At 41.1% G+C, this 12,074-nt stretch overlaps 1 protein-coding gene across 1 annotated transcript in view; it reads right to left on the bottom strand.

The window, feature by feature from the left end:
• Positions 1–152: 152 nt before the first annotated feature.
• The window catches only part of PALS1 (protein associated with LIN7 1, MAGUK p55 family member), a 64,953-nt gene continuing 53,031 nt past the window's right edge, over positions 153–12,074 (bottom strand). Inside the window, exons 13-14 of the mRNA XM_044436921.1 lie at positions 10,405–10,515; positions 153–4,030 (exon numbers count right to left, since the gene is read on the bottom strand). Of these exons, the coding sequence (XP_044292856.1) occupies positions 3,854–4,030; positions 10,405–10,515 (288 nt within the window). The 3' untranslated portion in view covers positions 153–3,853. The remainder of the gene's footprint in view (positions 4,031–10,404; positions 10,516–12,074) is intronic.

The following is a 12,074-nucleotide window of genomic DNA, read 5'->3' as shown; positions in this document are numbered from 1 at the left end:
GCTCTGATCTTTACACAAAAAAAATAGTGCTACGGCTAGAGTGGAGAAAGAGAAATGTGAAACCTGTATTGTTGGTTTGCCCTTCCAAAAGGTTGGGCAAGTTTACAGAAGAGAAGATTCTGATGTATACAAAACATACAGCTGATAGCCTGTATGAGTAAGTAGTGAACTTTATTTTTTGTAAGCAAATAATAATGGTGCAAGATACTCTTATTTTTCTCCCAAAGAATAGTGAAAAACTTCCACAATTAAGCACATGCAATATTCAAGTTTCATTTTTCAGTCAAGTACCTTAATCGTCATGATGTTACAAATTGTGCCTGAAATATTAGGTCAGGTTTAAATTATGCTGAAATGTAAAAAGCAAGACGGGTTTTATATTAACCTTAGACCCATTTCTCACAAAATCTCATCATGCAGTTGCCACTGGAACTAAATTACATGGCCAACTCTGTATAACATGGAAAGCTGAGGCAATGCAATGCTGGGGGAAATTTCCCCGGATAAAGTACACTATAGACCTTTGATACTGCCCCAAAGCAACATTTAGTTTGTTAATCTGTGAAGAAGCCCAGCTCTATAAATGCTTTCATTGACTTTGTTTACTATGATTAAGATTGCATAGATTGTAGTGAATGGCAAGAAACCTGCAGGCTAGAACAATGGTGAGCTGGCTTTTGTTCCCATTCAGTTGTCTCCATCCAGTACACTATGATTTTAGGAAATGCTCTAGTACCACCTGTGAAAAAGGGCTGTATCCAATTTTTCAGAAGTAGGGACATTGCTGGTAGAACAGATTTGACCCAGAATGAAGTTAGATGGAAGTCAGCAGCAACCAGGATAACAACATAGATTTCAACCAATAGCTTGGACCAATTCTGGCACAGGTCACCATACTACTACAGGATGCTTTGCAAACCTTTTATCCAGCCAGTAAAAATTGGGATATCTTCAGAATTACAGAGTTAAATCCTTGCTATCATTTGTCAAGAGTGAGTGCATTCATGCTTTATTAACTGGGGTATCTTCACTTGGTTATTCCCCCTGCCATTTAGCTAGGTTAGCAAAATGCAACACACCAGCTCCCATTTAGTAATGGCAAAGCTCTTTATAAAATTTGGAAAACCTAATATATTGACCCCCCTCATCCAAATGTAATGCCCACTACTCTGCAGGTTAAGATTGTGGTTAATCCTTTCCCAATATATATGCTTCAGGAGAAGAGCAGCTGACACATTTGATTTCAAGTAACATTATTAGTTGTTCTTTAAAAGACTTAAGACTTCTTTGGGATTCCTACTGCTTACCAATAATGCATTCGTTAACCAAAGCTAAGTGTGATTTTAAACCCTCATTCTTACTGCATAAATAGAGGCAGTAGAAGCACCCAGAGAAGTGGCATGTTTAGTACTTTCTTCATCCAAAAGATTAACTACTCTAGTTCTCAATTATTTCAGAAATTCAAAATGAAGATGGGAGAAGCAAATGGCCTCACCTCACTCCACTTTTTAACATACTGCTATGGCCGGTCAATTTTGGGTATTTCATCTACTCCCTTGGCTTTCATGATGGATTGTGTTAATCAAATTCACTTAGATTTAGGTTTCTTTCACTTGGCTATAAATATAATTCTATTTTAGATCTCAAAAGCCTCAGCACCATACCACTTGTAGAAGATATCAAATAGGATAATCCACAGAGTGATGGTGCTGACATAATCCTTTCCATAATTTAGCCATGGCTGAAGAAACGGGAACAGGCTATAGCACTGTGTATTTGTTCTCCAACTTTCTTCCTTCTTGGGTGCAAATTTTATCACCCTTAACCATGACTCATATCTGCACAAAACATAATCACTATTAGTACTTTCCAGAGCAACTTGTAACCTAAGTTTCATAAACAGCATCACATGCTAGTTTCAAATGCTTGGGTCCAAGCTTAACCATAATGAACATAACAAACCATAGTCAAGTAGAGTGGTGGAAGATGCGTAGCTAAGAAGGGAAGGGACTATGTTATCCCACTACCCATCCATGTTCCCCATAGAGATGGGAAGCACTACATCCAGAGTCTGAATTTTGATGATTGCTATTACATCAAACCAAAGGACCATCATAGCATTCATATTTGCACCTTGCATTGTAGGCAAAATCAATCATTTCAGATGAAGTATTATTTGTTAGGTTCAATAAGGATACATTGTTTTCCATATTTCTATTTCCTATCCATAGGCTTTATTGGATGGAGGCACATGATTTTATAATATCTTGATAAATGTGCTACATTTTAAGACCATTTGTATATACTCTGCATAGATGGGGAGCAGATGCAGACTTCCAAATTTCTTTTTTCCCCATGGTGGGTGATAGATCATAATACTAAAGAATTTCAGTTCTTAAGTAACTTTCCCCACACTCTCCATATGCCAATGTATATACTATGTTCAAATATGAACACAAAAAGTATGACACCTGCCTGGATTTTTTTCTGTTAGATCTTTTAGAAAAAAATATAAAAGTACATGGAAAGACAGGCGATTCTTCACTATAACATTCAACTAGACGTTGAAGCAATTCCAGTGTATGACAGTATATAAAAATAAAAGCTATGATTAAGAACAAAGCAAAACTATTAATATTCACATTCAAGGATGCCACCAACAAAGAAGCAACAAAACCAGTCAATTTCAAAAGGCAGCTACAGTTGGAGAAGCTTCATAGATGGAACAGCTGTAATATTTGAACTTCCATGAATATTTTCCATTGCACATGGAGTATGATGGTTCTAGAAAACAGCACATGCCAAGTTCCTAATTTAATAATGTTCTCATTATTTTACTACTCCAGGGCAATAATTTGGTTACTTTCTATTAACTCCAGTTACATGACCACATGGCCAACAGCCATGAGATGTTTTGTGCCTAGGTATAAAAATACAAGAAAATACTCTAATATTCACCATCCCATAGTCTGTGTTTGTGATTAGAAAAGTCAATTTTACACTTTAAGGAAGCAAAACCTTTACAAAAATCCATATAACAATGCCTAGATTCATAAAAATATAGCTTCCCTTCTAAATTCTTCTACAGGTCCATTGGATAACAGTGGCTTCCAATCAAGTGATGTAGCCAAGAGAAGAACAAATTCCATAAAAATATCACATCTAAAATATCAACTTATATATATAATTCACCTTCCATGGGATTTAGGGTTATTTAACAGGCTGTCAATCTGATTTACAAAGTAACTAAAGACAAAAAAGTTTGAAATATTTACATTGTACACATTCTCAAAAACTGTAGTGCTATTAGCTAATGGAATGTTTCACCACAAAAAACAAGTTCAAGGCTAAGAGGCAGCTCCAGATCAAACTGTCCCCTTTATAAAGTTCAGAGAACTTTCAGGTTAAGTCCTCCATTCCCCTTATAGATTAGTTTCTTTGTCCAAGATTCTATAAAAGTATTTTTGAAACTACAATCATGTCCACAAGATCATTAAGTTAACAGTGTTAAATAACCAGTATTTATAATGATCAGGGGTTGCATACATACACTTGCTTTAAGAACTGGATGCTAGAGAAAAAAGTAGATTTAAAGCAGCTGCTTGAAAGGCTATTCAAATAATTAAAATGTAGTGGCTTGTTCAGAATGTCCATGTCTGATAAAAACGTAGGGAAAACCCAGACAGTCTAATTCACAGCAACATGGTGTCAGACTGCATGATCTTTTTAAAATTAGTACACTGATCCTCAGTGCACACAGAGCTACAGCTTAATCTGTCATCTAATTTCTCGGAGGAGCAGTCTTCTATTGGCAGAGTCCGTATCTCTCTCTCTCTCTTGGAATTGATCTGCTTCACCGTAGCCAGGAGGATGGAACCCACTGAGGTTCTGTATCAAGTTTGTTAATTAAACGGAGTAATTCTTGATAAGCTTTATCAATATCAGAATTCACAATTGCTGTATCAAAATAATGGCCATTATTTTGTTCCATCTCTCTAGTCTTCTCTATGATATCTCTCAGTTCTTCTGGCTGAAATTAAAACACAAATTGAAACAGAGTAAATATAATGCATTAGCAAATACTTCTTTCTCTCTTCTCCGACAAACACCCAAACACAATCTCAGTCTTGTAAAGAAGCAGCACTAGTTTGCTGAATGGGAGGAAACAAAATACTGCAATGGGTAAGGCCTGACAGTCAAATCATATGCATCACTCCGCCATTTCCCTGAGGGTATTTTTTAAAGATCCAGTGTACCTGTGGGAAACTTCAACCTGGAAAGAAATCCATGGGCTAGGTGGGAACAGACACTTCTGTCTACAATCTGTTTTCCTTAAAAGCATCCCCCAGATAAATCCCCTCACCCATGAGAAATAAAAATGGACAGTTTTAATAAGAAAAACCTATCAATGCATGGCTCACAGGAAAAACGATCAGGCATCCACTCTCCATAAACTTCACTGCCAGCTTCCTGCAGCTGTATTGGGCATAAAAATACACTGAAGGAAAACTATTCACAAAACTGAGTGTCATGTGTAGTTTGAACCTGATTTGCAAAAGGGTCACACTGATTTAAACTGCTCTTCATAACCTCTTATGTTACCCATTAAACTTGGTTGTACCCTATACAACACCAAGAAGCTATATGAATCATGATGTTACCTCTCATACCAGTAACATCTAGTAGAGACAATGGTGTGGAAAGTAACAATGCCAACAACCATTTCAAACAATAGCAATGTGACATGCCACCCAATCATAGGGAAGCAGCAACCATGTGAAGTAAGGGCCAGCTTATAGCCAGCATCTTCCTAAATTGATAATTACTCAATATTCCTCAAGGCTAAGTGGTTTAGCCAGACTGCTCTGGGAATTTATTCTGGCTAATGCAGTGGTCCTTTGATTTAAGGAATGCAGAAATGACCTGGGCAGAGGACATGATTGCTCTGGATCCTCTCTCTGCAGAAGAACTCATGTGACTCCAAAGTATAGCTTGGAGCTCAGAGCACCAAAACAAAATAGGAGACTGCTTGAGTGCAGATGGAGGAAAACTCCTGATGGATAAAACCCAACCCTGACATGTGCCAATGGCTGGGTATATTTAGGGATGGTGAAGATGGCAAAGGAACAATGGGCAAACCTGCATGACACAACAAGCCTCCAGGTCTAATAAGCTACACAGTAGGGTTCTTTATGGGATCACCCATTACCATCCAGTACTAGTTGTTCCTGTCTTCCTCCGTCCCCCTTCAGACCTCCACTGGACAGCAGCAAATATCCCAGGCATCTTTGTGGCAGAATCAGAGTCCTACTGTTGCTTGCATAGCCACTACATCATAAACATTCATCTGTCGCCCCTGTGTTGCTAACTTTATTTTCCTACTGGTTGACTTTACAAGTTGGGCATGTCTCTCTTGCCTGCCAGGTTCTCCCAACTGATCTCTTACCCTTCTCCACCAAAGAACCTATTCAAGTGGCTTGCAAGCTTCTCTCCATTTACTCCAGTCCCACAGTTTCTGCTCCGCTCACATTTCAGCTGTGGCCAGGCCCTGCTAACACCACTACATTCCACCCCTGGGCCTTGCTGGTCCCACCTCTATTCCCATGGAAGTGTCACCCATAGCAAAATAACTCCAGTCCTCACTAGATCAGTTTGTGGGGGGAGGTCTTGCTGCTGTTTGTACCTGCAGCCATCTACCATTCAGCATTTCCCCATACCTAACAATTCAGTGAAACTGTAGCAAACACATCATTACTAATTTTAACAATGGCCAGCAAGCTTCTCTGTATTTGCTCTGATCCCATCCTCTTGCAGTTTCTGCTTTGCTTGGCCTGAATCCCTCCGTTGGGCTACTCCTTTCTAGTCTCTGTCACCTGTTTCCACTCCCACAGAAGCATCATCTATAGCCAAAGACCCACAATCTTCACCAGATCAGCAAAGTTTTCAGCAGTTATCCTATTTGGTGCCGACAGCTGCCCATCTCTTTTTTCACATGAAAAAATCCTCCTCCCTTTGCTGCTGCCCACCTCCCTTTCTTCTCTTTGCAGCTTCTCTCCCATCAAAACACCAGCAAAGCACTGCTCTAGCAAGCACAGCATTTCTGAATTTTAAAAAGGTATTAAGAAATCTATCTCATTGCATCTATCAGGAATCCCAATTCTTCTCAGTGCATTACTTGTGGGGGGGGAGGGGTGTGCAGAGGGGCAGATGAATGGACTATCACTCAGAAAGCACTACTTTGGTTGCAGTGGTGCTACTGTTTTGCATGCGGTAGCACCTGGGGGACAGCGTCTTCTCAGGAACGGACTGTGGATGATTGGGGGCAAATTGGTTCCTCTGCAACTTGCCTTAATTATGTGGGAAGATGACAGAGAAAAGGGGGCAATGAATGTTGGACTGGACTACTGCTCTGTCCAGGTCAAATAATCTAATACCTCATCAGTCTTTCCAAGGGAAGTACACTGGTCAGCGATCCCTTATGGACAATACACATGTGGACAGCAGTCCCAGACCTATTCTGCCTTTGCTTTCCAAATCTGTCATGCTTCCTAGTGAGTTGCTCTATTGGTCATCAGGTCAAAAGAAATGGGGGGGGGGAGTCTCTTGGCCAAGTGTCAACAGAGATGGCATCGCTCTTTGCCTTGGACCAGGAGAGCAGTTTTGTACTGAAGGATTATTGCTCCACTTGACTCGCAATGTTGTGCAGGATGCAACAGGCCACCCTCATGTCTGGAATGAGGTCCTCCTCCACCTCTAGGAGAGTAGATAGGAGTGCCACCAAGCCCTTAAGCAGTTCTCACAGCAAGGCAGGGAGCCACTAGCCAGTGTTAAAGACTTCTGAGAATGAGGGGAAGCACAGGCAGACTATTCACCACTGATGCCAGGGTGGTGAAGGGTCTGCTACTTGCAGGCTTGTCTGCAGGGGGCATGTTGTGGAATATGGCTATGCCATAACTTCTCTTAGACAACCACGAATGTACATAAAATCCTCCTTGCTGTCCACAAATGCCTGGAAGACCGTACTGTAGAAATATTTGCTGCTATAATACTCCTTGCCATCTCCTGGCTATGGTTTTGCAGGGTGGGGGATATATGAACATGTACTGAATCCAGGGCTCTTGCCATTCATGGAAGCCCAACCCTTAGAAACCCCTTTGTGTTTATCTATTTGTTTCCCATCTTTATGATGCCCATCCGTTAACACTTGCTCAGAACATGTACTAGAGCACCCAGAAGTTCTTTCAAGCGGTCAACTTGCTAATACCAAAGAAGGTATGACTGGGCTAGGTAAGCAAGGTCAAAAACAAGTTTGTACAAAGTCTTTAGCTAATATTTCTAAGTGCACCTGTGCACTGTCATGTCTGACTGGCAGATGACTGGCCCAATTTCAGTGTCCATGATTTCAAAGGTAGTCCCAGACATGTGAAAGTGGCCCGAACAGGCATCATGGCAAGCCTCTATGTCTAGCACTGATGCTCACACACCTCGGTGTGTCAGAGGGTCCACCAGTGCACAACATACCTGTCTCCCATAAACTGCTCAGCTGAGGCACCAACCTACACAGATTCACAGAAGAGTTCCTTGTATGTCCCAGAGCAAGTACAAGAAAAATGAGAGGATGAGGCTGCCTATCAGTTAATTTGCAAACAGTTGGAAAGGACTAGGGGAGAAATACTGTGGTACCTTGGCTCACGAACACCTTGGCTCTAGAACAAAAATTTCATGAAAATTTTGACTTGGGTCATGAATTCCGCTTTGGTGACGACCAAGATCGCGGCCACCTCCCCACCTCCCCAGGTGGGGAGATGGGCACGATAGCAGTCGTGTTCGTGCAGGGAACACATGCATGATCACAGCTGTGCTGTGCTGCACCCATCTTTCCTGCAGGAGCGCACCCATGATCACGCACGTCTTCCTTCCCTGCATGAACGCAACTGCGATCCTGGCCATCTCCCCACTTGGGGGGGGGGGGGGGAGACGGCCGCGATCATGCTGGTTGGGGGGAAAGATGGCCGAGATTGCACCAGTCTTTCCTGCAGAAGTGCGCCTGTGCCAGGATTTCTTTGAGAAGCACCACCCCAACATAAATGTATCAAACAGTGTTGATTCTGATGAACGATAACGTGGTCTCTCATTTCCGGAGGGTTGTGCAGCGCAGGAAAAAACAAGTGACTATAGACAGATTTTTCACCAAAATTGACCCTGCAGCTAAGAGACAAAGAAGAGAGGAAACCCATGAAAGAGATCTCCCCAATGTCCTTATGGAGGGGGACTCTTCCTCAAAACAATAACCTCCCCCACACCTAGGTTAGTGTTCTCCACTGTACTGTACTGTACTTTGTTACTTTGTTGTTCTTTGTCACTTTGTTTCAAAATTTCTGATTAAAAAAAAATAGTTACAGAATGGATTAACCTTATTTACATTGAACCTTATGGGGAAAATTGACTTGGCTTGTGACCAAAACCTGGCTCACAATCACATTCGGAGGAGCCAGAACAGATTAACCTTATTTACATTGAACCTTATGGGGAAATTTGACTTGGGTCACAACCAATTTGGGTCACAACCAGAGTCGTAGAACGGATTAAGTTTGTGAGCCAAGGTACCACTGTAATAGCAAAAGAAGAGTGACCTGGTACAGCAAGTCAGAAACCCTGAAAATGAAGTGGGGGGGGGGAGGAGAGCCAGGGGTATAAGTGTACCAAATGTGGGAGAACAATACCTCCCCTCTTGACAATGTGATTCTCTTGCTTAAAAATACTGAACCAACACTTACCAGCACTCTCTACCTTTTCAACACTTCCCTGACTCTCTAGCTACTTCAGAAGGGGAGCTATTAACCCTCCCTTTTTGCAGCCCTTTTTGTAGCGCTTACTGTTATGGTTACTGTGGTTCCCTAACAGTTCTAGGGAAAAACCAAATCCTGAGGAGATGGCTGAATGGGATTGAATGAATGGGACCCAGCTGACTGTGAATTCCTCTTGCACTTCCACCTCATTTACTCCATCCCATTCTGCCCCATCTAGGGCCTTTTAAAAATATGTCTGGAATATAACCTCAATCTGGAATATTTGCACATTTTTTGACTTGGAAAATGCATGCAAATTAAATAGAGGGGAAATCCGCAGAACTGCAGTAAAGGAACACTTAATTGATCTACTTGAACACAGGATATGGAAATCTCAGAAAAAAATGGAAATTTCCTAAATAGTTGGCTGCCGATTATTGTTGTATTTCTGCTAATTCTTGCATGAATAAAACCAAGCTGACAGCTGATATGACATGGAATGACCCTCTCAGCTTCCTGAAGCATCTGCAACAGAACATTCTCTTCTGGATATATCACCCTTCATTTTAGCAATGACTTTGGATTGAAGGAGATCACAATGTAGACTAGCAGTAACTTGATAAGGCACATAGAGAACAAAGAAAAGTGTATGTCACAAGAGGAGATTGCTCCAGAGTTAGGTGGGGTTAACTCACCATGAATGGAATGGATGGAATCCAGGGAAGTCCTATGCATAGAACAGCAGGACTGGAGGGAGGATGATTCCTTTCCCCCCGCAGACCTCTTGCACCCCCAGTCTGCTTGGGAGGGTTCGAGGACCCACCTGAGCAGATTTGGGAGGGGGTACAACAGGCTGTGGGGGTAAGGAGAGCAGGACTATCAATTTCCTTAAAGATAGAATTAAATGCAAAATTGAATAGTATGTAGGTGTGCATGCGTGCATGCATTTTAGCGTGTACCCACAACAGTGGTTGGTTAGTTCGAATTCCTTTTGCTTTTTGTCCTGCCCTAAGTAATGCATCAACACAAATAAGCACATCATTACCAACTACTGGTCACCACCACCTGGTGGAAGAAACTGGGAAAAAGACATTTCTACAGCTCTTCTAAGATACTACATTATTCCAACCAACACCCAAAAAAGAGAGACATCCTATTGGAGATCTGTAACTGCTATACTTTCTACTTAGCATAAAGTGAATGCCCAGAACAGTCAGAGTGTTTGCAGAACTCTGCTGCCACCTCTTCCCACCTGGGGAGAGTGTACATATCTGCTGTATAATTAGTATGTCAGCATTTGGTAAGTAAAGAACCCAAATCCAGTAAGCACCTTTGTGCACTTATTGCTGAAGGGCATCTAAATGTAAGCAGGCATCTCTAGACAGGACCAGAAAAATCCATGGACCAGGCCATGGCATTGGAATAGCCCTGAAATATGACTTGTACCTTCCCATTCTGAATTTCTGACTATTGTGCCACACAGCTTAGCAAACACATACCAAAACAGAGGGTGCAGAAACTGTACTATGATATATTTAATGAGTGCCACACTCTGAGTTTGAGATTGGAACGCTTACGAAAAGGCATTGCTGTAAACGTTATGTTCGAGTATTACCTTTGGATTTTTGCCCTCTTTGGCCAGTAATGCACGAAGTCGCTCTTGTGAAGGTGGTGCAATGAAGATAATATATGGTTTCAAGTCTGAATTTCGTAGACTCTTCAGTGACTAATGGGAAATATAAATCTGCACTATTAATATTCATATGGAACAAAGCACAGCCAATATTCATACCAATAATCCACTACCAATACAATTGCAGCATTGCAACAATATACAGGAATAGTGAATTTCTATGCTAATTACACTGGAAGGCTTTTCTCTTGAAAAGCTTGTTACCCATGGAGGAACAAGCTTAGCTACTTAAATATATGCTGTTCTAAAAATTCTTTAGTTCTGAACAGCTACAAAAATGAACTGATATTATATGGTATAAAGTCTTGCCAATGAAAAGATAGTATGTTAACATATGCTTGCAAAGATAGCTACATATAAACAGTAGTTGGGAACAGGAATTGGATACATGCAAGTTAAGCCACATTAGCTATATGAATGTCATAGTTAAAGAAAGTGGCAGACTGGAGAAGAAAACTGCTTTAAGACACAAACATACATAATGAAAATCCCATTTCTAATATAATTATGTGAAACAGACTTTCAAAAAATTCACCCTTGCAATGACTTGCTGTTCACCTGAAAAGAAAGAATGTAATATTCGTGAACAATATGGCTGCAGGTGTTATTTTCAAGCATTTTTAGGATAGTTTTCTGTTTCTTCACATTTAGACCAGGGAAAAGATCATAGAGTTCAACAGCAAGATATGGCGCAATAAACCTTAAATGATAGCTGAAAATAAAAGGATTCTATTAAAAAAATATTTCAGACAGCCTTTCCCAATACGGTACCTTCCAGATATGTATAAATTCAATTCCCAGAATTCTCCGCAGCATAACAGATTAGGGATTTCTGGGAGCTGTAGTCCAACTCATCCGGAAGGCACCAGGGTGTGGAAGGATGGTCTAACATAACTGTGTTTAAAAACTGAAGTAGCACCAAGGTCCCTTTTCTAAACCCGAGGAGCAGTGTTTTCAAAGTCTGGGATCATTTAGTCATTAATGTTACAGAAAGTGATATTCAGTGCAACAACTGACCATGCAATGGGCAACTAATTGCAAATTCTTGCCTACAGAAAAGCAACTATAGTGAGCTATACGATAGTTGCATACACTTGGTCCAAGAGTAAAGTGCATTCACAGAGTGGTTTTGCAGAGGTTGCTTACTTTCAGTATTTTAGCACAAAAAATAAACACTAAAATACCAACAAGAGCATGTTCAAACTGAACTTCTGCAAACCAGCATTTAGCAAAAGAGTGCAAAATTGCGGCTGTCATTCAGGCCCCGAGCCCTGTCTGGAAACCCCCAGACTCCTCTCATCTGCCACCTCCAACACAAAAGCAGGTGCTCTAGGAATAGGCTTTATGATTCCTGTCATACAGCAAGAATCTCATTCAAAGAAGTGGTTGAAGGTTCCTGCTTACTTTCTGGGATACTCTCAGAATATGTTCCTGCTGTATGGCAGGGATCACAGAACATGTTCCTAGAGCACTTTCCTTCTCCCTTTTGATAATTATATTGTGTTGGCTGGGGTAGAGAGGTGCCTTCAGGACCAGACCAAAATATGTTCCTTTTGGGGTGAAAGTAAGTCAGTGGGGTGTGTGGAAAAAAA

The sequence above is a fragment of the Varanus komodoensis genome, unplaced genomic scaffold (genome assembly GCF_004798865.1).
Source record: "Varanus komodoensis strain SLA01 unplaced genomic scaffold, ASM479886v1 scaffold3, whole genome shotgun sequence".
NCBI classification, from domain to species: Eukaryota; Metazoa; Chordata; class Lepidosauria; order Squamata; family Varanidae; genus Varanus; species Varanus komodoensis.
The sequence above is the reverse complement of the archived record's forward strand: the minus strand, read 5'-3'. Positions and strand labels throughout refer to the sequence as shown.